Here is a 26,116-nt window from a genome sequence, read left to right on the forward strand (position 1 = left end):
TTTACTATTCAAGAGAGATAGCCTTTGTATACATTTGTATGTTTACTGATAATTCACAAAAAGCATTCAAGATGATCCCAGACTCAATTTTCCCCATCACTACTTATCCGACACTCTCATCAATGTTTCGATAAGAATTCTGTAAGCTCCTAGTTAACAAATGTTTCGTTTTCACGTCTTTGTCATAATGTGTAAAATTATACATGAACATGAAATATTAGCACGGGTAATGCTCACTCTGTTAACTCTCCAACGTAAGTCTGTATTTAAAGAAGATGGGTAAGGCCAATAATCTCAATTGAAGGCTCTGCCTTAGAGCCACCCAGCTTTGTTCTCAACATAATTGTACAGTTCCTCTTGCTTAATTTGTCTCATTTTACAGGATGTGCAAACAACCTAAATAGCTTCTTCTGTTGCCTTATGTGCTTCGAGCATCAGTAGAGGGAGCGACACACATAGTAGACATTCTTCTTCCTATTCCTCTGAGAACAGCTAAATATTCTGGGTATTAAATATGAGACGAACAAGCAGACATACTAAACGTTAAAAAGACACTGCAGTTAGAGACCTTACAACCCCAGGGATGAGCTCCCCAAACTTTTAGCTACAAACATCCTGGGCTGGTAGATGTGGGGAAGCTGGTGATGTGGGAATTGCCAAAGGGCACAAACAAGAAAGTTCAAGTCCAATCTCTTGTGCAGGGGACTAAGAAAGAGGCATTAAGACAGAAAATTCTAACAAGGCGTGGCTATGCGCACTTGTAATCCCAGCAGCAGGTTCTGGATCAAGAAACGTAAGCATGATAGCTCAGATGGAAAAGGTTTCCTGATAGCCAGTCGGGAGTCAAAGACTACCACAGAGACACACCCCACACAAGAGGTTTACTGGGAGGGGAAAAAGCCAGGAGGGTGGCTGCCTCTGCTCAGGCCAGAAACAGCGGCCAACTAACAGAGTAGAGAGCTTACATAGAGTTTCTTGGGAAGGGGTGGAACTTTCCAGGGTGGAGCTTTCCAGGGCAGAGATTGGTGGGCTTTTTACTCTGTAGGGTGGGGATAGGGTCCCGCAGTTGGTGAGGGCAGTTAGAGTAATCTGTGGGTGAAACTGGCAGTTAGAGGCCCTCGGGGGAGGGGCCTGACCATTCCTGTGGTTTGAGGGGCTTATGTGACGCATTAGGAGTGTGTGAGGTCAGTTTGGGCCATCACACTGACTTCCAGGACAGGTAGGGCCAGGCACTGTTTCAAAATAAATTCAAAACATAAATTTAAAAAAAAAATCCCAGTGCTCTGAATGCAGAAAGGCTAATGGACCTCTGTGAGTTTGAGGCCAGCCTGGTCTAGAGAGCGAGTTCCAGGACAGCCTGAACTAACTTCCTAGAGAGACCCTGGCTTAAAAGCAAAACAACAGGAAAAAGAAAATCTTCGGACAATAACCACGCCCCTCTCTGCAGACGCCACAGACAGGCAGGTGTCATTTCCCCCCATTCTTGTTGGTTGATGTTTTCTTCTGGCTTGGAGGGTCGCTCATATCTTGGTCCCTTTGGTTAAGAACATTGATTTGCAGCCTCCGTTTGTTCCACATCAGGGATTCCTAGTAGCCTGTCTGTTGTGTTCGTTGACGTAAGAAAAACTAGTAATTATTTCCCCAAATTTTTTTCATTTGTAGTTACATTTTTTTTTCCTTGTTTGAAGGAAATCAAGTGCCTAGTAACGTTTCAAAACCAAGAAAGGCTGGGCTGTTAAGAAGTCACGGCTGCATAGTACTTCCAAGCCACTCAACGAGGAACACTTCTTAGGTGGCCTGTATTAAATAATAGAACATATTCCGCGGCATGTACAGGTGCTGAAAACCTACAGCTGCTTCCTCTCAGCCTTCGGCAGTTTTCAAAAACAAAATTAAATCAAATTTCAAATAAGTATATTCATCTTTTCCTGGATATATGTGTATGTTTAACTCTAAGATTTCATGGTAGCTACAAGTGGCCAATTTTAAATCATTTGAGGACTGAGGCTGTATATTATTCAACTGTATCTGGCCCTTGAGTTCCTAGCATGAGACCTCAAATACGGAAATTATTCGTTAAGTACTATCGGTCAGAATTTATTTCAGCTGTTACAATACAAAATCACCACCCTAAAGGGGGGGGTGATTAAGAACTGGGCAGCAGGTAGGCTTGCCAGAAATGATGCACGGGGCTAAATCCATCCTGCCATTCTTTCACGCAGTGTTCCTCCGAGGTCATCAGCCCAGCTAGGGTCAGCCCCACGCTGCTGCCTCTCTTCTTCCCTACCTGTAACCGCCCTTGTGTTGTTGTGGGCCAGACACCAGAGAAGCCTGCTCAGACTCGAGTTGAAGCCAATAGAAGGTCTTTATTGGCTGACCACCGATCACCCTGAGTGTTCAGGATCCCAGTGCGCTCCTGAGTCTTTCTCAGGGTGAGCTTTTAAGTACAAAAGCCATATCCTGGGTTAACGCGCTTCAGTTAATAAGGACAGTTGGCCAGAAGCAGGACTAGAGAAGTAAGATTAGTAACATTTAGAGACTTCCCCAGATCTAGGGCTTTGATGGATTAGGCCTTTGTTTCCATTTTGGCAGGTGGTGCTGTCTACGTGCTGAGTTTTATGGTCTGAATGCACTTCCAACATGGTGTCAGTTGTGCCAAAGTCAGGGTGCTATTACAGTATGTGAGTGTCTTCCACAAAATAGATAATCACTGTGGGTAGACCTACCCCAATCAAATCCCAGACAAAATGAGGTGAGAGGAAAATGTGCAAATGATTATAATACGGTTGGTTTTAAAATCATTTATGAGGACCACCTAACCTGAATAGGAAACCCCAGCAGGGTTTCCTAGGACAGGGCCCCTAAACTGGGATGGAGAAACAAAAGAATTGTTGAGAAAGAAGGATCTGGGGACCATGTAGTGGTAGGAGCACAGGGTGCAGGGTGTACCCCCACCCACTATACCACAGAGCACAGGATGCAGGGTGTACCCCCACATACTACAGCATAGAGCACAGGATGCAGGGTGTACCCCCACCCACTAAACCACAGAGCACAGGGTGCAGGGTGTATCCCCACCCACTATACCACAGAGCACAGGGTGCAGGGTGTACCCCCACCCACTATACTACAGAGCACAGGGTGCAGGGTGTACCCCCACCCACTATACCACAGAGCACAGGATACAGGGTGTACCCCCACCCACTACTGGTGCGGGAGAATTATCTGTATTCTGTCAATCATGTATTTTAATAAAACCCTGATTGGCCAGGCAGGAAGTATAGGCGGGTCAACCAGACAGGAAGTAGAGGTGGGGCAATGAGAATAGGATAAGGCTAGGGAGGAGAAAGCTCCCTCAGTCACTCCTGCGCAGACCACCGAAGAGACAGCCTGTCTCTTGCCCAGCTGAGAAAGGTATGGAGCTGTATGGCTAACATAGATCAGAATAATGGGTTAAAATAAGTCATAAGAACTAACAAGAAGCCTGACCTAATGGGCCAATCAGTTTATAACCTTATGGAGTCCTGTGTGTGATTTTTCCTTGGGAGTTGCCAGCTGTGGGGTACCGGGCCGGACAGAAACCCCAACAAGCCAGTCCTCATGTTACACACTACAGCACAGAGCACAGGATGCAGGGTGTACCCCCACCCACTACAGCACAGAGCACAGGATGCAGGGTGTACCCCCACCCACTACAGCACAGAGCACAGGATGCAGGGTGTATCCCCACCCACTACAGCACAGAGCACAGGATGCAGGGTGTACCCCCACCCACTACAGCACAGAGCACAGGATGCAGGGTGTACCCCCACCCACTACAGCACAGAGCACAGGATGCAGGGTGTACCCCCACCCACTACAGCACAGAGCACAGGATGCAGGGTGTACCCCCACCCACTACAGCATAGAGCACAGGATGCAGGGTGTACCCCCACCCACTACAGCACAGAGCACAGGATGCAGGGTGTACCCCCACCCACTACAGCACAGAGCACAGGATGCAGGGTGTACCCCCACCCACTACAGCACAGAGCACAGGATGCAGGGTGTACCCCCACCCACTACAGCACAGAGCACAGGATGCAGGGTGTACCCCCACCCACTATAGCATGGAACACAGAGTGCAGGTGTACCCACACACACTATAGCATAGAGCACAGGGTGGGCTCCCAACCAGTACAATAAAGAGTACATGGTGACCACACTGGAGGTCAGGAGACTGATGGAGGGCTGGGGACTGCAGAAGCATGAGCAGCATCTCCATTTGAAAAGCCCCAGACACAGCATCTGAAGGGTGAGCACCGAGATCTGAGTGCCTGGTGTCAGTCACATGAAGTGGAAAGGAAGAGGGGAAGACCTCAAGAGCCTCAGGGAGATACAGGGCTATGGGACTGGGCTACCCACCACAGGAACAAAAGATGAAAAGGCAGCTGCAAGCACCATCCAGTTGACAGCTCCACCCGGAGCCAGCTCTCATGCCAGCACCAGTTTAATATGGAGTGTGTCCTTTTCCGCAAAGAGCGCGTAGCAAAGCCTTTGGAAAGTGTTTCAGAATATCTCAGAATGATCCTGTGGAGAAGCTGCTTCTTGGCATTTAACAATGCCACTCCTGGAGATGCTCTTTCCTTGTCCTTTTTCACAGCACTTCAGGACCTCTGGGTGGAACTCACTCTGAACACTGTGAAAATATCAAAGCGCAAAAGAAAAGACAAGAGCAACAGCTAGATGCCACCTCCCACTCCTCCCAGCCATCCCAGGCCTGCAGCATTTCCCGGAAGAAACAGACGGAAAGAGAGACTGAGATCTAGAACATTCACAAATCAGAGACAAATTCCCTTCGAGGGAATGGTGAATCTCAGTTTCATGGTCTTAAGAATGTCCTTGTTTGGGTCAGTGTAATTGGTAAGTTTATTAGTCAACTCTTCTCACTGATGTGACAGTATCCGTCAGAAGGCAACAGAAGAGAGGATTTATGTGGCTTGCAGTTTGAGGAGACACAGTCCACCATGGCAAGGAAGGCATAGCATGGGTGACTTAATAGCAAGGGGGGCATGTGGCTGCTGAGGGTTCACATCCCAACAGAGCATGAAGCAGAGCCAGCCAGAAGCAGGGTAGCCTGATCCTCAAAACACGCCCAGAGTGACCCACTTCCTTCAGCTAGGGCCCCTCCTAACCTCCCCAGCAGTGCTGCCAGCTGCGTGCCATGGATTTAAACACAGGAATCTATTGGGGACATTCACATCAAACTATAAGAGTCAAGTGTTAGTGCCGTAAAAGAACTTGCTGGAAGACATGGTCAGCATTTTCTAGAAAGCAAAGTCAGAGTCAGCCAGTCAGAAGGGCTGCTCAACGAACTCACACCCTGTCTACAGCAAGATCTGTGAATCCAGATCTGCTGCTGGAAAAGGAAAGAAGAAAGAGCCACCTTGTGCATGCAGGCTGCATTCCTCTGGACCGGCAACTTCTCCTTCCCCTCTCCAGTGAACAACTACTCAGACCTAAGTTAGCACCTCCACTAGTGCCCTTCACTCCCACGCCCTTTTGTCTACTCAGAGACAGCACTGGAAACAGCCTGCCTCTCTCTCTCTCTCTCTCTCTCTCTCTCTCTCTCTCTCTCTCTCTCTCTCTGTCTCTCTGCATCACTAATTTTCCTTTCACCACTGAGCCACTGTTAATAAGCATAAATTTCACCAAGGATGGGAGTGTGAGCACTCAACCCCAGCACAAGCAATCATGGTCCGCTGATAATTTAAACATGATAATAATGCAACTCAGTCAGTCCACATTTGATTATCACCATGTGCTTTTGATTCTAAGCAACACCCGAAATAAAAGGTTCAGTACCCCCTCCTTGATCTCCTTGCCACTCTAAATGGCTGTTAAGCTTACTATGAAGTTTTAGTAACTCATGTAAGACTCAAACAAGTGCATCTTCTTAGCATTTAGTAAATGTTGTATTTATATGGACATCCATATGGAGAAACCCCAGTTCCCCAGCTAGATCCCACACCCAAGGACTGAAGTACACATGTTCATCCGAGGAGTCTGGAATGGGTGCACATTCTCATTGAAGTTTTCCTGCTTTTCTTTGACCTATATATTCTTGGATTTAAACAATGGATTTCTAATAAACAGCCACTATAAACACAAGACGATGGAGCTTACTTAGAGTACATCAATTCTGCCATTCTCTGTGACTACATGGGGTATTTACTTGTGGTTTATAAGTTTGAAAGAGTAAAATGGATTGTGAATTGCAAAATATACTTTTGCTCATTAAGTTTTGTTTGTTCGCCGGACAGTGGTGGCGCACGCCTTTAATCCCAGCACTCGAGAGGCAGAGGCAAGCAAATCTTTATGAGTTTGAAGTCAGCCTGGTCTACAGAATGAGTTAGTTCCAGGACAGGTTCCAAAGTTACAGAGAAAACCTGTCTTGAAAAACCAAAAATAAAAAAGTTTTGTTTGGTCACTTTATACATTACTGTATTATAGTGATAGTGTTTTTGCATTTTCTGAGGCTCTGGGAATCCCTATCTCTGCCTTTTGTGTACTGGTATAGTAGGTGTGTGCTGGTATTGTAGGTGTGTGCTGGTATTGTAGGTGTATTCTGGGACTGCAGGTATGGACTGTAGCTGGAGGTTCATGCTGGGACTGCAGGTGTGTGCTGGGACTGCAGGTGTGTGCTGGGATGGCAGGTGTGGACTGGGGCTGCAGGTGTGTGCTGGGATTGTAGGTGTGTGCTGGGACTGCAGGTATGGCCTGGGATGGCAGGTGTGTGCTGGGGCTGGAGGTATGGGCTGGGATGGCAGGTGTGTGCTGGGATTGCAGGTGTGTGATGGGGTTGTAGATGTGGACTGGAACTGCAGGTGTGAACTGAGATTGCAGGTGTGTGCTGGGACTGCAGGTGTGGGCTAGGGCTGCAGGTGTGCACTGGGACTACAGGTGTGTTCTGGGTCTGCAGGTATTGACTGGGACTGTAGATGTGGACTGGGATTACAGGTGTGTGTAGACAGAAGTTTCTGTCCCACCCAGTCACCCAGCTGTTCAGTCCCAAAAAGACACACAGAGGTTTATATTAATTATAAACTGTTTGATCTATTAGCTCATGCTTAATATTAACTAGATCTTAAGCTCTTACAACTTAAATTAACCCATAATTCAGTCACATGGCTTGGTACCTTTTCTCGGTGAGGCATTCTGTTTCCTCTGCATCTGGCTGGTGACTGTGTCTCTCTGCCTTTCCTCTTCCAAGAATTCTCCTAGTCTGGTTGCCCCACCTGTATTTTCTTCCTGGCTACTGGCCAATCAGTGTTTTATTAAACTAATACGAGTGCAGGTGTGTGCTGGGATTGCAGGTGTGTGCTGGGATTGCAGGTGTGTGCTGGGGCTGCAGGTGTGTGCTGGGACTGCAGGTGTGGGCTGGGATTGCAGGTGTGTGCTGGGATTGTAGGTATGTGCTGGGACTGCAGGTGTGTGCTGGGGCTGCAGGTGTGTGCTGGGACTGCAGGTGTGGGCTGGGGCTGCAGGTGTGTGCTGGGGCTGCAGGTGTGTGCTGGGGCTGCAGGTGTGTGCTGGGATTGCAGGTGTGTGCTGGGATTGCAGGTGTGTGTTGGGATTGTAGGTGTGTGCTGGGACTGCAGGTGTGGGCTGGGATTGCAGGTGTGTGCTGGGATTGCAGGTGTGTGCTGGGATTGCAGGTGTGTGTTGGGATTGTAGGTATGTGCTGGGACTGCAGGTGTGTGCTGGGATTGCAGGTGTGGGCTGGGATTGCAGGTGTGTGCTGGGATTGTAGGTATGTGCTGGGACTGCAGGTGTGTACTGGGATTGCAGGTGTGGGCTGGGATTGCAGGTGTGTGCTGGGATTGTAGGTGTGTGCTGGGACTGCAGGTGTGGGCTGGGATTGCAGGTGTGGGCTGAGATTGCAGGTGTGGGTTGGGATTGCAGGTGTGTGCTGGGATTTCAGGTGTGTGCTGAGATTGCAGGTGTGTGCTGGGATTGCAGGTGTGTGCTGGGATTGTAGGTATGTGCTGGGACTGCAGGTGTGTGCTGGGATTGCAGGTGTGGGCTGGGATTGCAGGTGTGGGCTGGGATTGCAGGTGTGTGCTGGGATTGTAGGTGTGTGCTGGGACTGCAGGTGTGGGCTGGGATTGCAGGTGTGGGCTGAGATTGCAGGTGTGTGCTGGGATTGCAGGTGTGTGCTGGGATTGCAGGTGTGTACTGGGATTGCAGGTGTGTGCTGGGATTGCAGGTGTGTGCTGGGATTGCAGGTATGTGCTGGGATTGCAGGTGTGGGCTGGGATTGCAAGTGTTGGCTGGGACTGCAGGTGTGTGCTGGGATTGCAGGTGTGGGTTAAGATTGCAGGTGTGGGCTGGGATTGCAGGTGTGGGTTGGGATTGCAGGTGTGTGCTAGGATTGCAGGTGTGTGCTAGGATTGCAGGTGTGGGCTGGGATTGTAGGTGTGGGCTGGGATTGCAGGTGTGGGCTGGGATTGTAGGTGTGTACTGGGACTGCAGGTGTGGGTTGGGATTGCAGGTGTGGGCTGGGATTGCAGGTGGCCTACCACCCAGTTTTGAGCATGAGTTCTGGAATCCAAACTCTAGTTTTCACACATACAGAACAAGAATTTTAACCACTGAACCATTTCCCCAACCACAGTTGTAATATTTTTAAATTAGCTTTTGTTCTATTTCAGTAGCAAATTGTTTTGCTGTGCAGCTTTGAAATGACTCTAAATACTTGCATGATTTGTTGCGAGGGACACTACGCTAAGCTGGGAAACTGTGGGTGCTGTGCCACACCGGTCAGACCCCACCTGAGAGCTGCTGGCCAGCCACTGTAGTGGATATTACACATGTCAGAGCTGAGGGCCATCCGCCTGTTCTCTGCAGACAGAAGCTAGGAAGCTCAGAGAGCAGCAGGCGCACACTCGGTTCACATCTCCTCTAACCTCAGCAGACTCCGCAGCCAACCCTGCTTTCCGTGGCTGAGGTGGCAACACAGACGCTGCCCGCCACACCGGACACCACCTGTCCCTCTTTGCTTTACTGTGATAAACATCATGACCAAACACAACTTGGAGAAGAATCACTTATTTCATGTTATTTCATAATTCCTTTACTGCAAGAAGCCAAGGCAGAAACCTGGAGGCATGAACTGAAGGAGAGACCATGGAGGAATCTTACTTACTGGCTTGCTCCCCAAGGCTTGCTCAGCCTGCTCTCTTATATCACTGAAGACATCCTTGCCAAGGGGAAGAAAAGCCATCAGTGGAATTACTCAGCAGTGAGTCTTGCATGCTGTAATACTGACCTGCCAGGCAAGTTATGCTCACTGGTGCAATAGTGGCATAAACATTACAGTGATAACCACTGCTTTTGTATTTGAGGGCTGATCTGCAGGACGAAATCCATGCCCAGTACTATAAACCTCGCCTAAAGCCCATCACACCCTAGGAGGATCTACGACCGTTAGCTTACTGATTGGAAGTGTTGCCAAGCTACCGTCTAAATATGTAGGTTTATATAATAGATTAGTACTGTCCTCGACTTAGGCCAGAGAGATTTGCCACTACAGTGGCCAGCAGTTAACGCAGAGACTCCTAACTGGTCAGAGTGCAGAGAATAAGAGACTCTTGAGCACTCTTCCTACATGAGACATGTGTTCTACATCATCCCTCCAGAGTCTGAGGGAACACTGCAGGAAGGGTAGTGGAGAGGGCTGAAGAGACCGAGGGGCAGTGTTCTGAAATGCTGTGTTCTGGGCGTAGCCATGACCACTGTGCCATGACCTCACTGCAGCTCTGGTAACAGATCAGTCAACATTCCAGCAGGTGGCACCAATCGGAGCAGGGGGAGGACATGAAGCAGGTAAGAAGATGGTTAGGGGCCAGCCAGGGGTGGGGGTGGAAGGGGCTAGCTGAGTGTGGCTATAATCAGGATACATTATTTACATGAATAAAATTATCAATAAAAATATTCTATTAATAAAAAGGAAACTATTAGTTAAATGTTCGTTTCTGTATACTGCAGGAAATGGTGTGTATTCTGAAGACTGAAACCCATCAACTAATTCACCATTACTCTGAATTTAATAACAAAGCATAAAGTAAGAATGCTGCCTAATGTGATGTGACTTCGACCCCACTAAGCTCAATCAAGAAAAAAAAATTAGAAACAAAATGAGAAATGATTAAAGCAATGGCTAAGCTAATTTTGAAATTGTAATGACTGGAACGTCATGCACAAGAGTCCATCAAAGTTCTGAAGAAACATGAGCTGCCACACCCAAGGTGCCAAACCTATGAGCAGTGCATGGTGCTGGGGGCACGGGCTGAAGGGAGACATCAACTTCTCTTCAGCACTAACCACAAAGGAGGCAGCAAATATAACCCGAGTTACAGCAGTAAGAGAAAACTCAATAATACGAGTAAGTCAGTCAGGAGATAGGCACACTTGCTGCGCAAGCCCGATAACCTAAGTTTAGATCCCCAGAACCAGCCCCTCCCCAACCAAAAAAAAAGGTCAGAGGCAGCAGCTATGCAAAGGCCTCTAAGCCTGGGGCAACCATTTGAAATTTAAGGCAGAAACAGGAGAGGCTTTGACCCGCCAAGGCCAGCTAGCTTGTTGTACATCATGGCAAACAATAGGAGACTCTGCCTCAAACGGGGCAGAAAGCTGAGGGCCAACATCCGGAAGTTGTCCTCTGACCTCTACATCACATTATAACACACATATGCCCACACCCATGAGCGCATACGCACCAACAATAAAACATGAGATGGCTCAGAGTGAGTCCCTTAGGTTCTGCAGCATGGATCTTTGAGATGCTTCCTATGGCCTTTTCCTGCCTGCAAGCTTAAATCCTTCTCTTTCGATGCTGTCTTTACCTCATCCTACTCTACTGTGCATGCCCCAGGATCAAGCCGTCTTTGCTGTTTCTCTTTCCATACTTATCTGGAAGCTCTCTAGTACACCTGTGTGTTCATTGAGAGAGCATGCTGGCATCTTAATTTCTGATGTGTTGGAAAGAGCCAAACTGTTGCCTCAAAGATGCAGAGTCACAAGGGGGATCTTAAGTCAGAAACTATTCTCCCCCCAATCACCTACCTTTTCCATACAGGCCAGGTCCATTCCTTATCATTCGGGCCAGAAATGTAGACATCATCTTTGTTTTGTTTCTGTCCTTTGTAGCCTACATCAATAAATGTTCTTTCTACAGCTCGGTGTTCTGAACCTAAGCATTGCCCCTCTCCCATTGCCTCCTGATCACTGTGGCCTTAGTCCTGGAGCTATGAGCCAAATGTCTGTGTCGTCCTGAAAGTCACGTTCTGAAATCCATCCTTGAAGCTGAAGGGATGGAAAGGCAGTGGGGCTGTTCGGAGGTGGTTAGTCTTGTACATTGTCTGCTATAGCGCCTTTCCATACGGGCAGTGCCTCCTTACTATGGAATTACATGATGGAAGGGCAAAAAAAACACCCCCTTCAGTGTGTCTTTAATAAAGGGACACTAGGCTGGGTGGTGGCACAGGCCTTTAATCCCAGCACTCAGAAGGCGGATCTCTGTGATCAGGCAGGCAGATCTCTGTGAGTTCAAAGCCAGCCTGGTCTACAAGAGCTAGTTCCAGGACAAGCACCAAAGCTACACAGAGAAACTCTGTCTCGAAGAAACAAAAACTAAATAAGATAAATAAATAAATAAATAAATAAATAAATAAATAAATAAAATGAAGAGACACTAGGGATACTAATCTCGTTCCTAAAGATGGAGTTTCAGTAGTCTGTCTAACCATCGAACAATGCGAAATAAATTTCTATTCTTCATCAATTACACAATCTAAGGTATGTTTTCTTTAAATTTTTAAAAGATTTATTATTTATTATGTATACAGTGTCCTACCTGCATGTATACCTGCACACCAGAAGGGGGCACCAGATCTCATTACAGATGGTTGTGAGCCACCATGTGGCTGCTGGGAATTGAACTCAGAACCTGTGGAAGAACAGTCAGTGCTCTTAACCTCTGAGGCACCTCTCCATTCCCTAAGGTGTTTCGCAATAGTCACAGGCACAAATTAAATCTTGAGTCATTTCAATAACCTCATGACTGCTCTTTCTACTCGTACATCAGCGCCGCTGCAGCCTTTTCAGATTATTTTAGCGTAAAGTTCGCTACCTCGGCACATCAAACAACACCTGAAGTTCTGACAGCTCCCCAGAAAGCCCTAGCACAGCTCCATCCCAGCCCACTCACGACCTCTCCGATCTGCTCCTCCCTCCTCCAGCTCACTGGGGTATCCCTGGGATCGGCTCTGTTTACTGGTGAGAGGCGCTCGGTTCAGGCGTCTGTGCTCCTGCAGCGCCCTCTGCTGGACTCCCTCTACCCTGCAGGATCTGGATAGCTCCATTTCTCTCAAGTCTCTTCCAAGATGTCAGGGCAGCCTCCTTATGCCACTCTCTGTAGCCTTCCTTGGCTTGCTTTATTTTTCTGCATAACAGTAATCCCAAGTTGCTATCTGCTGATTGCTTGCTTCCTCCCATGATATATACCCTTTCTATATGGGCAGAAGGTCACTGTTTTGTCATTGCTCATTCCCAGTAGCTAAGAAAATGCAGACATAAGACAGTGTTAAATCTCACACGCCTTTGAGTGACCATCATGATGTCGAATTGCAATGACATAGCGTTTTGAGGCCACTCAATGTGACACGGCAGCCCTTTTTAGGCCTCACAGTGTGGAGTACACCTTTAGCAATGGCTCGGCTACATTTATAGGCTTATTTATGATGTGAAGAATTTTACAAAGAAAACGTTCAAGTGCGCTTTTGTAAAGAAATAACTAGACCCACCCAGGAAGGTCTCTGGGTGTGGGAGAAAGCTTTGTAAGGACTAAGAGAACAAAGGCTCGTTCCTGAGTCAAGGAAGCATGGAGTAGTTGGCAAGCATGCATTTGCTTGCTCCGACCCTGAGGCACACGAAAAAGAATTGATGGATAATTGTACAAGTATTTTTAACCAGGAGAATTTAGCATATAACTAACTGTAAAACGTTTGTTTGAAAATGAAGAAAAAAGAACATTATTTTTCTGCCCTTTAATAGTTAGAAATGTTTGGAGATAAGTGTAGTATTTAAATCTTTGGGATGTGTAAAATTGTATTCAACGGCATTTTTAGACACAGCATTAGGAATACTTTAAAGAGATTGTCTACTACATTAATTTTAATTATGCTCCGCCGGATTCACAATGCTTTGAAATGCTTATAAAGTGCCCTCAAGATCTTTTATTAATCAAAACACAAGCGCCAACCTCTGGCGCTGCTCCCGACTCTGAGTGGCTGCGGCTTGCCTGAGAGCGCCATCTGCTGTTTCGAGTGTGCATTGTAAATAACATTTTTTTGAACTTCCTAATGGTTGTGGATGGAACAAAGACAGTTTCTTAGGAATGAGTCAACACACAACCGAGTTACTTTAAAAGCGGCATTTCCTCTTCGTGTCTGGAAGACCACGCTGATGCCGGTACCCGGAGGGTAAGTGGCGAACCTCACAGAGATATGCAGGCTTTCATTTCTTTCATGTCCGCTTTAATCCTTCAAAACTTGGGCAACAATGATAAAGGAACACTAATAAAACCTGTAAAGATACAGGCTTTCTTTTGGAACTCAACCATTCGCTCCTTAACCAGCAACTATCCCTTTTTAAATTGATTATAGATTGTGAATGATATAATTTGAGACAGAGTGCTTACCAACTGTGTGTTGGATCCTGGGTTCAACCCCAATATTCCAAAAATTATGGGTAAACTTATATTTTAATGTCAGTTATAGCAGGGACTTAGTAATTTATCTGTAACAAGAAAAATTTCCTTGTTTCATATAACCCAGGGAAATATGCAGGTAATCAGGTTAAATTCACGGCATGCCCGCCCAGAATGAACCACACTGGTAAATGCCAACACCTGACCAAACGCACATTGGCTCCGGACTACTCCTAAAGGGGAGGATGTAGAACACATGAAGAGAGAAATGACCGGCTAGCTGCACAAATGGGGCAGGACAGACTAGGTGAAGACAAAACTGAAAAAATCTGGTAGCTGGGGGCCTGAGGGGCTGATTGATGGAGAGCAAACGTGGCCAGTTTGCGCTGCTCAGTCCTTTTGCTGCTCTGCAACAATTTCAGTAAAGCCTTCTGACTGTAAGGGGTGTCTGAAACAAGGCTCGACAACCTGGTCATTACAAAGGGCTTGTGCAGGGATTTTGGAAGGGTGGTTCATTGTTTTGTTTTGGATGTTTATTTGTTTATTTACTTGCTTACTTATCTGGGGGGGGGGGGTAAGTCACAGAGCACGTACGGTGGTCCCAGGACCTGGGAGACCAGGTTTTCTGCTTCCACCAAACTGGATAATCAACCAGGTGGTGGTGGCACACGCCTTAGATTCCAGCACTCAGGAGGCAGAGACAAGCAGATGTCTGTGAGTTCAAAGCCAGCCTGGTCTACATAGTGAGCTCCAGGACACACACACACACACACACACACACACACACACACACACTCAGGCAGCAAACACCTTTACTCACTGAGCCATCTCGCCATCCCTCCGATGCTGTTGTGAGATTCTAGCCTTAACAAATAAATAAAAGCTGAATTCAACAAATGCCTACCTTCCAATAAATGCGGGTGGAGAGCGTTTTGTTTCCTTTCCTCGTGACTTTAAATCAGCACTGAGTTCCTTCCTGTCTGTCATGGCCCGACCTAGACACCACCCATCTCTCACGCCTGATCTGAAGTAATCTCTGTAGCAATTCTGTGACAGTGGTTTTCTAAACTTTAAAAACTTGTTTTTAAATACACATTATTTATATATTACAACATTGCATAACTCCATCCTGTAGACAAAAGTTGTTTTATTCTACCCAAGCTCACCTGCCCAGGAGTGGTACCACCCTCGTGGTCTACATCCTCCCACTCAGGCATTAATCAAGAAAATGTCCCCAGATTTCCCTACAGCCCAATCATATGGAGGCATTCTCTCAATTAAGGTTTTCTTTTACCCACAATACTCTAGCTTGTGTCAAGTTGACAAAAATCTAACCAACACAGCCTAGAATTGTTTATCAAGTCTGTAAGTCAAAGAAAGTTAATATTAATGAACATGATTCTTGCCCACAAAATGCAAATTAATTGTGTTAGGGTTGGAAGAATTATTGACCATAGTCCACTGGTGGCTCAGAGCATCAAGCCCAGTGGTTCACAACCTTCCTGATGCTCCAACGCTTTAATACAGCTCCTCATGTTATGGTGACCCCCTGTCGCAGTTTGAATGTAACTGGCTCCCATAAGCTCATAGGGCATGGCATTATTAGGAGGTGTGAACTTGCTGGAGCAGGTATGGTCTTGTTGGAGGAAGTGTGTCATAGTGGAGTTGGACTTTGAGGTCTCATATGCTCAAAATACTGCCCAGGGTCTCAGACCACTTCCTGCTGCCCACACAAGATATAGGACTCTCAGGTCCTTCTCCAGGACCATGTCTTCTGCACACCTCCATGTCCCACCATGATCATGATGAACTGAACCTTTGAACTGTAAGCAAGCCGCCCCAGTTTAAGAGTTGCTGTGGTCACTGTGTCTCTTCACAGCATCAGAAACCCTAACTGAGACAACCCCAACCATACAATTATTTTCATTGCTACTTTATAACTGTAATTCTGCTACTATTATTGTAATAGCTGGTTTTGTGTCCACTTGATACAATCTAGAGTCATCAGAGAGGAAGGAGCCTCAGTTGAGGAAATGCCTCAGTGAGATCCAGCTGGAAGGCATTTTCTCAATTAGTGATGAATGCTAGCGGTCCCAGGTTCTAGAAGAAAGCAGCCTGAGCAAGCCAGGGAAAGCAAGCCAGTAAGTAACACTCCTCCATGGCCTCTGCTTCAACTCCTGTCTCCAGGATCCTGCCCTGTAGGCGTTCCTGTCCTGACTTCCTCCAGGGATGAACAGCAATTTGGAAGTGTAAGCCAAATTAACCCTTTCCTCCCCAACTTGCTTTATGGTCATGGTGTTTCACTGCAGCAATGGAAACCCTAAGACAGTTATGAATCATAATGTAAATATCAGATATAAAGGATATCTGGTCGTTGACCCCTGTGAAAGGGTCATTTGACAACCCCAAAAAGGTCACGACCCACAGGTTGAGAACCATTGATCTAGCATGTTTGTGCCTTCATTTCAGAAGTTTTTTACTTCTTACATGTGTCTCTGTCCTTTGATGTTTCTCGACACCATTTATAACACATCTCACCAGTTCCCTCAGGAGTTAACGAGTTAAACAACGAAATCTTATTCATATGCTCGTCTTAGATCCTTATGTGTCGGGATTTTATCATCACTGTTTTTTCTTTACTTTTTTGAGAGTATAATTACATTTCTCCCTTTTTTTTTCTCCCTCCAAGCCATCCCATATATTCCTTTTGGCTCTCTTCCAAATTCATTGCTTCCTTTTCATTGTTACTGTATGTGTAATATATAGAGATACATATTACTAAATGTAACTGCTCCATCGCCATAACAGCCGCAGGTATGTGTTTAGTGCTGGTCATTTGGCACTGACATGCTCTTCCCCGAGGAGCCACCCCTCCCATTACCAGCTTTCTTCAGCTGCCATTAGCTCTTTATGTAGGGTCGAGGCCTCCTGGGCTTTTCCTTGTCCACTTTGGCATGTCTGTTAGTGGCATCTTGATTCAGATCACGTTGGGGCAGTCGTGTTGGACTTTACGGGTATAGCTTCAGTGTTACTAGAAAACAATTTCGCAGTGACCCCCCTCATTTTTTGGCTCTTACAATCTTTCTGCCTCCTCTTCTGCAATGTTCCCTGAGCCTCAGGTGCAAGATATTTTTGTAGATATATCTATCCCTGGGAGTGAACGCCACAACTCTGCATTGTTGATTGGTTGTGGTTTTCCATAGTGGTCTCCAGCTATTGCAAAGATAAGGTTCCCTGATGAGCGGATTGGACTACATTTGTCTATGGGTATAAATACTGTGGCAGTTTGAATAAGAATGGTCCCCTTAAGCTCAGATATTTGAATGCTTAGGGAGTGGCACTATTTGAAAAGATTAGAGGTGTGGCTTTGTTGGGGTGGGTGTGGCCTTGTTGGAGAAAGTGTCACCAGGGGTGGGCTTTGAGGTTTCAGAAGCCCAAGCCAGGCTCAGAAGCCCCCCCCACTCCTCTCTCTCTCTCTTCGTGCTGCCTGCCAATCTGTATGTAGAATTCTCAGCTACCTCTCCAGCACCACCATGCTGCCCACCATGTTGATAATGGACTAAACCACTGAACCACAAGCCAGCCCCAATTAAACACTCTCCGTTATAAGAGTTGCAATGGCCATGGTTCACTTCACAGCAATAGAACACTAAACAGAGACAAATGCTTAGAAGGTCATTAGGGATTATTCTGGGTTAGTAAAGTGGTGGTTATGGGTTCTCCTCCAATCCCATGACTTCATCAGCACTGAGTATTTAGCTAGGGTTCTAGTACCAGGCATGGCCTCCCTCTGTTGAGCAGATCCAAACAGAGAGCTGTTGGTGACCACCAAGGTATGCATGCCATGACTGCACCCTTAGGGTTACTGTGCCACACTGGCTGTTGATCTGATTCCTAGGCATCGTAGCTAAGACCATTGGTGGCCTCCTTCCTTTGGAAACTTGCAGGGTACCCTCTAGTGCCGTGGAACTTAGTTCTCAGGGAAGAGGATTCAGGCCAGTTCCGTATCTTTATGTGTTATGATTATATCATCTAAAAAAAAAAAAAGTCATTCTTGGAACTAGAGAGATGACCCAGGACCTAAGTATCTATCCTGTTCTTCCAGAGCAGCTGAGTTCAGTTCCCAAGCAGCCTTATCCAGCAGTCTGTGGCTACTGTAACAGCGCTGGTGATCTAGCACTCCACCTGGACCCCACAGGCACTGCACTCGGGAGCTCGCACACGCACGTGCACGCACACATAAATAATAAAATAAATCTTCTTTGACTCAGCTCCTATAATGTGACCAGTAAGAGTTTGATGGTATTCATTTTCCAGGCCAAGATGCCATGTTGAGGGACTCCCTAATAGTGAAGCTAGACACATATATCTGACAGAGAGTCAATTGTTTAAGGTTATTGAAATTGATTTCACACCTTTAAAAAAAAATGTCCCAGGCCTTGCAGAAGAAATAAGTCCACAGCACAGTAAGAATCATTTGAAATACGTCTTTAATTTTATAAAAATCAATATGTAATCTACAAAATACTTTGTTACATGATTATCAAAGTTCAATCTGTTCTGTATTTGTTATGACAGGTCAAAAAAGTCATACTGTGAGTAAAACATAAGTCACTGTTAAGGAACACCATCTAAGAGAATTTGTAAGAAAGGGGAGAGATCAGACACACGCCTCCTGAATAAAAGGTACTTAGGTCTCTGATACACACACCAGTCCTGAGGGCGAGCCGGAGAGCTGGCCTTCCTGTTGTAACTGATTAACTTCAGCGGTTCCCACGGACACGAGAAGTGTTCTTGCACCCAGACCTGCATAACTGATCATGTAACAACCAACCCATGAACTTATTAACGGTTAATATGGCCCCGTGCTGGCTAGATGACCCGACCAGGGCAGTGAAGGCAGAAGAACAAGTTATAAACTGCTGGTGTCCTTGAAGTTGGTCACAGGCTCCAAAGTGGTCTACAGAAATTATCTAAATTAAAATGTTACAAAGAAGTGGTTTTTTTCTAGAATTCCCTCTGGGCTTCTTTCTTTAAAAGCAAGGGCTTTTGAAGATCACTGCTGGCCCCTTAAAGACAGTTTACACCGGCTAAGCAGAGCCCAGGAGTCACATCTGACCTCCAGTCTCTCATCCCTGATGTCAATTTAACACTAAATAAGGGATATCTGAGGTCCTTGATAGATGTGCAAATTCACAATTACGCAGCTGCGCCCGCTGCTAATGCTGTCTACACTGCTCCGGAAACTCACGTGGGTGTGTGGCAGTCTTCCGTTACTGAGGCCTGAGCTGGTCCTGAAGTCTGGGTGGCTTGTGACTTAAAGACCCCAGCAGTGTGATACACACACACTAGCCAACCTTCAGGGGAGGAGGAGTAATGCCCTGGGCCCATTGCTGCATTTCTTTTGCAATATGAATATGCATTAAGTTCATCTCCATCCACTGTGAGTTCTTTCCGGGCAGGAGGCCATAAAACACCTTGGAGAAAAAGATGTAATTAACCCAGCTAACTTCCCTGGGGCTTTCCAGCAACGCTTCGCACATTTGTTTCAAGCAGACTGAAGAGAAAGCAGGCCTACTCCGGGAGATAAGGAAAGCTGGTGGGGTTTTTATAAAGTATGCGCTCGCATACATACGTGTTCTACACATGAACAATGAGCCTCAAGCCAATATTGTGATCTACATATCAAACAAAGTTAAAGGAGAGCAACAGAACCCATCGGCATGGACTTCTGTTTTCTGTGCTTTCACAGTGAAGTAAGAGCAATGAAATCTGACAGCGACAAACCATCATGGATGCTTGCTGTAATCTACGTGAAGAGACGAAATGAATGTAACACAAGATAGGCGCATGAAATAAATTCTGTAGGACAACAAAAAATGTGGTTTAGAACAGCTGTGTGTCACTTTCTGACGTAAAACAAACCCAGTGAGTGGGGAAGGAAGTCGTCAGTCTCAGATAAGGCTCAACATGAATCGAACATGTATTAACACAACATGAAGGACTCTTTTTCAGACACACACACAAAATCCTCGGAAAATTGATTTCATAAATTTTAGGATTCTGACTTATCATGGTAAGTACTAAAGAAAATTCCAGGCAGAGTTCTAGCTACTAATGCCATTGGCATCTCACTGGACAACGGGACCATCAATCCATTCCTCCGACTCAGAAGAGTTGAACTATACCTCCTTGTGGTATTACAGCTAGACTTACATAGTGCCTCTCACTTTGCACAGCTTCTAAAGAAAACTCTCGTGGTTTTTGTTGTGAGCCTAGGCTCTAACCCCTGGGCCATCTCTCCAGCTCAAGAAAATACTCTCAACAAAGCAGAGTCTGAACGAAACAGAATTTGAATGGCACCACCATACAGAATCAAGCCAAGGCTTAGCCTCTGGCAAGAGGGCTGCATCAACTACAGGAAACACTGTGGCCAGGCGTAGTCCTAGCATTGCTACTTTCAGAAAACCACACTCATGAACTTTAAAGTTCACCTTTAATGAACATAAATATTTTAATTTATGTCCAATGATTCTGATCTCATTTTGAAAGGAATTCTCCCCGAACCAAAAAGCACTGTATTTTAGTGATTCATTCCAAAATACGTATATCAATGGAAATAATTTCTTTGGATCACATATCAGAATACAGAGAAAATGATCCCACAGCAAGGGAAAGACAGGTAACAAACACAACTGAGGATGACTCCCCAGTGTTGGCACAGGACAGGAGCATAGGAGCATAGAGAATTCAAAATCACAGATACATCCAAATCTCCACTTCAACCCCTGCCATCCACATCCATCTTCAGCTAACTGCAGCACATTGCATAACTGGGGCTCTGTCTCCTTTGGTTGCCTCCCTTGGGGATCCACATGCTAATGGTTCAAGCCAGGGTTTCTATTGCTGTGAAGAACCACCATGACAAAAACAAGTTGAGGAGGAAAGGGTTTATTTGGCTTATATTTTCCTATCACTGTTCACCACTGAAGGAAGTCAGAACAGGAACTCACATAGAGCAGGAACCTGGAGACAGGAGCTGATGCAGAGGCCGCTTATTAGCTTGCTCATTTTCAAAGGGTTAGTACATTATCATCTTGGCGGGAGCATGGCAGGAACTTGAGGGTGCTCATGATGCTGCAGCAGTAGCTGAGAGCTACATCCTGATCCACAGGGAGAGAGAGAGAGAGAGAGAGAGAGAGAGAGAGAGAGAGAGAGAGAGAGAGAGAGAGAGAGACTGGGCCTAGCATGGCTTCTGAAACCTCAAAGCCCAGCCCTTCAATGAAACACTTCCTCCAACAAGATCACACTTACTTCAATCAGGCCACACCTCCCAATCATTCTAATCCTTCCAAACAGTTCTACTTCCTGGTGCTAAACAAATAAATGAGCCTATAGGGTCCATTCTCATTCAATCACTGAAAACTGGGGAAATCACTTAACCCACATTACAAAACCAAGTCACTGGGTGAAGGAAGCCCAAATACCCTCCAGTCAAACTGACCAGCAGGTTTCCCATCAGAAAGAGCTCCATCAACTTTCAAGAAGACAGAACTGGCACAGACCATGGACACATTACTGTTCACATTCCCAGAGCAAAAATCTATCAGAAGAGTAGAATTCACATGGCCTGCATTGGGGCATACGTTTCTCCAGAACCCCCTGGATCTGTGGCCTCAGGATGCTACTTAGAATTCAGTCCAACCATGTTGAAGAAGAGCTTCCTGCCCCAGCCTGGGTTGCGTATTTGAGCTTGGGGTATCATTGTTTACTGAGTCACACAGCTGCTGGCTTTATCTGGGTCTTCTCCGTCTATTTGGATCCACTTCTTTTCTATTTCAACCTGTTAGAAGAAATCAAAGCACTGACAGTGTTAGAGACAAGACAGGCACTAGCTCTTTGGTACAGTTCACACCTGATGACTTGATGAGACACCGGCTGCCTACCCTGTGGACACAGACACAGCCCCTCCACTGATGCACACCAGCTCAATAGTGAGGTGCTCTTGTTTTGTGGGAACTAAGCTCCCAATCCTTCCTTCTAGAATCAAATCTGTAGCTCTCTGAAGTTATAGTTTTCATTACAATTTTTATTTTAAATCTGCCATGCTCTGGGAAGCTGACACAGAATGTCCCTACAGAGGGACATTCAGTGGTCCTTACGTGACTGCATTTCCCCATCACTGGAACAAGCTGACCCAAGGGTAGACAAGGCATGGGCAAAGCCAATTTTCTGAAGTACAGTTACTGGCTGCTGGGGCAGGAAGTGGGGGTACCTTTAGGGCAGAGGGGAAAGGACAATGTACCAGCTGCCCCCAGTAACTTTATCTTTAGGGAAAGAAATCAGTGGGGCCACGCATATAGATTTCTCAAGAGCTGTCAATGGTGACCACTAACTTTCCATGACTGAACTCTGAGCCTTGTTGAATATCACTGGAGAGAGAAATAAGAAGGAAAGAGACAGTCAGACATCCAGACAGATAGACTGACTGATTCTTAAGGGGAAAACTGAGTATTTGCAGCCAGGCCTGGCCCCACTCCAGATCTAGAAACCCTAACTTGACCAAGACACTCAGGATACCTGGATGTTGTAGCAGGCCCGCAGACACATGTGCTTCTGAGGCTGGACATCACTCTCCACTCCCAGAGACCTCACCTCTGTCCTTGAGGCTGAGGCTTCAGGCATTGAGAACTGGACAGTAGCAAATGGATACCAATCCAAGGGAATCTCCTGGTCTGATCCAAGTTCTAGTTTGTATGACAGGCAATGGGGCTGGTCAGGACCTAGAAGAAGCCAAACCAGAGCATCAGAACGATGCGAAGGCAAAGAAGAGTGTACAGCACACGCTTCTCCCTATAGTGATGGCTTCAGCAGCAGACGCAGCTGGGCACCAAGTGGGAAGAACCCAGAGCCTTGCCTCAAGCACCAGTTCCTGAAGTCCCATCCCTCTGTCCCCACACAGATCAACTCTAAAAATGGCTTTAGTCACAGATGTTGCGAAGGCTCTCTGACCCAAAGATAAGAACAATATTTCTATGACCGCAGTGTGATTCGGGCCCCTAGAAACCTCTGACCTGTGCAGACTGAATAAACTCCAATAATTTCCAGTCACTGTCTCCAACCAGGGTTTATTTTTAGATAATACTAGGACAGACTTCAACTGAGATTATACAGTTTCAAAAGCCTGACTTTCCAAAGTTAAGCTTGGAGTTTTGACACAGTGCTTTTCTGCTGTAGTAGAATGGATTCTCTGACGGCCAGACCAGCCTTCAGTATTTTCATTTGTTCTTGTTGACGCGAATTGTTACGGTGAGCTAAATACCCGATGCTGTGCCCGGCCCTGTGCCAGACCCAGGGGTACTGGGTCTACTCAGAATATTGAGGTGGGGGTTACATAGCATTTGCGAGGGGAAGGAGTTTTAATGGATTAATATTTGAGCCAGGCACACACCTGCAATGCCAGCACTAGGAGGACTGGGGTGTGAGGTCATTCTAGACCACCCCTGAGTGTGTTGCTATAGAAGCCCCACTAATGTCCCACGTCCTCGCGCATTGTTCATAGCACCTAATCGATCCACTTTAATCTATCTTTAAATAAAAGTAACTTTAAAAAAATAAAACAGTAATTTCAAAAGCCAGATTAAATTCCTGTGCCACTGAGACAACTCAATAAGAAAACATTTTTCAGCAGAGGATAGCCCTAGGCACATAAACACGAGTTTAAACGATTTTGCTTGAATTGATTTTAAAAGATAAATCGCCTTTCGTTCCTTGCAACCTGTTTCTGGTAGGAAGACGGATCGGGTTCTGAAGCTGCAAACGGCCTAGAAGAGTCACCCATCAATCAGCCAGCTGACACTCGCCCACAGCGCCAACACAGAGGATGGGATGACGGTAGCCTCCGAGGGGCCACAGGCTTCCAGCAGCAGCCGGGACGCCTACACTGAGCCACGGCTTTCTGTTTAATTACTGTTTAGAACACGAATTCTAGGCCCAGCTCTGCCACTTAACAGCTGTGTGACCCTAGGCGAGCTACCTACATCTCTGAGTCTCAGTTTCCCCAATGAGGTCTTACAAGGCTGTTGTGAGCAGCCAACCAGCATAGGTACACGACAGAGACAAGCTGAACTTAATCCCTTGCCAGTCAGGGAACTGTGTATCCCACATATTTCGACTTAAAATATGACACTGGAGTTTACTTAATTTGATGTTTACATTGTACGGGAAAAAATTTCTTAGGGAACTTTCCCACTGAAAATGGGAATACATCTGAGTAAAAGACGTTAATACTTTTTAAATGATAGAAACGACACTTCTTTTCTTCTAAAAAGCTGCTGTTGAAAGCATTTTTCTCCCAAGTTTTCTGGTGTCTTTTTCCAGGCTTTTGGCCACTCTATGGTGTTTACTAATAAACTCTCATTCAAACTTTGAGCTGAAGAGAGCAGGTTCAGTGCCTAAAAGACACTTGTCAATCTTAGAAATGATAGAAAAGGCTGTTGTCTCGGTACCGACCACGAGAGGGCACTGTCGGGCCTTAGTAATTACTCTTTCAGCGTAGCTCCTCAGCTCAGGACTGGGAGAGCAGACCACAACATCTTCTCAGGCCTGGTTGATACCCAGTCTCCCCTGACCCAAGGATTCCACATGTGAAGCTGAACTACTGAGAGCAGAAAACAATGGATGTAAGAGGACCACATCGCGAGGCAAAGAACCAAGGTGCTGGTGGCAAAGAGCGCAGCAGAAATGCATCTGTTGGAACCGAAAGCTACGGCTGTTGGTGAGTCTCACTCCGGCACCCCTTTCTAAATGCCCGTGGCTGTGAGTCTCACTCCGCCACCCCTTTCTAAATCGCCGTGGCTACCATTGTCTCCAGTGTCTCTCACCCACTCTTTCCCTCTTGATGAATGAACTCTTTTGCTTTTCATCCGCTTGCGCTCTAGCAGAACACTGGGATAGGAAGATGAATTGGGGGCAAACTTGGGGAACTCTGATTTGATGAATCCATTCAGATGTTCGTTATTCAGCCAGACCTTTCCTGTGCACATCTGCCTAGTGTAGGTGATAAAGAGCGGCCACATTCCCATTGCAAGGTCCCCATGAACCCTCAGGGAACTTCAGCCGCGCCTTGGGCTTCTCCTCATGCTATAAACAACAAAGGAAGCACTTTGACTAGAGAGAGAGCTTGAAGGGATTTTTGAACAGCTGATTGTTTCAAATAACCTCAATATCAGCTTCCCATCATGCAGATTATAGCAGCAGCCCTGGGAAGGCTCCAGGCCCCAGTATGTTTGAATCACTCCCCAGGAGAACCTCATAGGTTCCCAGAGTGAGGACCACAGACCTGAATGACGTAGCCAGGAAAATCGGGTCCAGCCTATGGTGTACCTGCCTCCTGGACTGGTCCTTGCCCGTGACTTGCAGCTTGCTGACATAACCAAGGAGAATTTGAGCCACAGACAGGATGCAGCAGGTACCAGACACCAACTTGGGAGACTGAGAAGCCTAACGGCTCTGGGCAGAAGGAGTCCTCAGCCTGTCATCCTCCCAGATACCTCACACTGTCATTTACAGATGCCACATTTCACTCAGCCTTGATGTGACTCTCGTCAGTCACAATATTTGCCCATGATGTGGTCAAAAGAGCTCAGGGCAAGGTGAGGTGGTATGGTGTAGTCTGGTCAAAGGCCTGTGATGGTGTGGGCTGCTCAGCTCCCATGCGGTGGGCATGTCAGTGAGTGACAGAATCCAGAGACCATACATTTGGTTGTCCCCTAACTAGGCTGCTGAAGCAGCTTAAACCTTCCGTGTGTCATGTGAGGGAAGCCAGTATGACGATCTTTTTTTGGTTTTGTTTCTTGTTTGTTTGTTGTTTTAGTTTTTCAAGACAAGGTTTCTCTGTAGCTTTGGTGCCTGTCCTGGAACTAGCTCTTGTAGACCACGCTGGCCTCGAACTCACAGAGATCCACCTGCCTCTACCTCGACCAGGCTGGCCTCCAACTCACAGAGATCCACCTGCCTCTACCTCGACCAGGCTGGCCTCCAACTCACAGAGATCCACCTGCCTCTGTCTCCCAAGTGCTGGGATTTAAGGCTGCGCCACCACCACCAGCTTCAGTTTGAAGATCTTAATAACATGTTCTCCAAGGTTGATTTTGAAACCTATTTGCCCATTTTTAATCTCACATAGTACACAAAATCAGAAACCTGGCTCTCATTTTTACAAAACCAGGAAAGCAGGCAGATAGCTGCACATTTGGGAACCTCCTGGACCCGGAGGCCACCTCTGAGGGCTGAACGACACCCTGATTTCTGCTGTTTTCCACTGGTGCTAAGACAGCCTCTGGGACCAGACACGGCGTCTGTGTG

At 46.5% G+C, this 26,116-nt stretch overlaps 1 protein-coding gene across 3 annotated transcripts in view; it reads right to left on the minus strand.

Annotated features, from left to right (window-relative positions):
- Positions 1-18,223: 18,223 nt before the first annotated feature.
- Positions 18,224-26,116, minus strand: part of Ston1 (stonin 1) — a 43,779-nt gene continuing 35,886 nt past the window's right edge. For all 3 annotated transcript variants that reach the window (XM_087907286.1, XM_087907285.1, XM_048416172.3), the window contains exons 3-4: positions 22,331-22,533; positions 18,224-21,593 (exon numbers count right to left, since the gene is read on the minus strand). In XM_087907286.1, coding sequence (XP_087763412.1) covers positions 21,519-21,593; positions 22,331-22,533 — 278 coding nt within the window. In that variant the 3' untranslated portion in view covers positions 18,224-21,518. The remainder of the gene's footprint in view (positions 21,594-22,330; positions 22,534-26,116) is intronic.

Source organism: Myodes glareolus, chromosome 6, assembly GCF_982192425.1.
Source record: "Myodes glareolus chromosome 6, mMyoGla1.1, whole genome shotgun sequence".
Taxonomy (NCBI): domain Eukaryota; kingdom Metazoa; phylum Chordata; class Mammalia; order Rodentia; family Cricetidae; genus Myodes; species Myodes glareolus.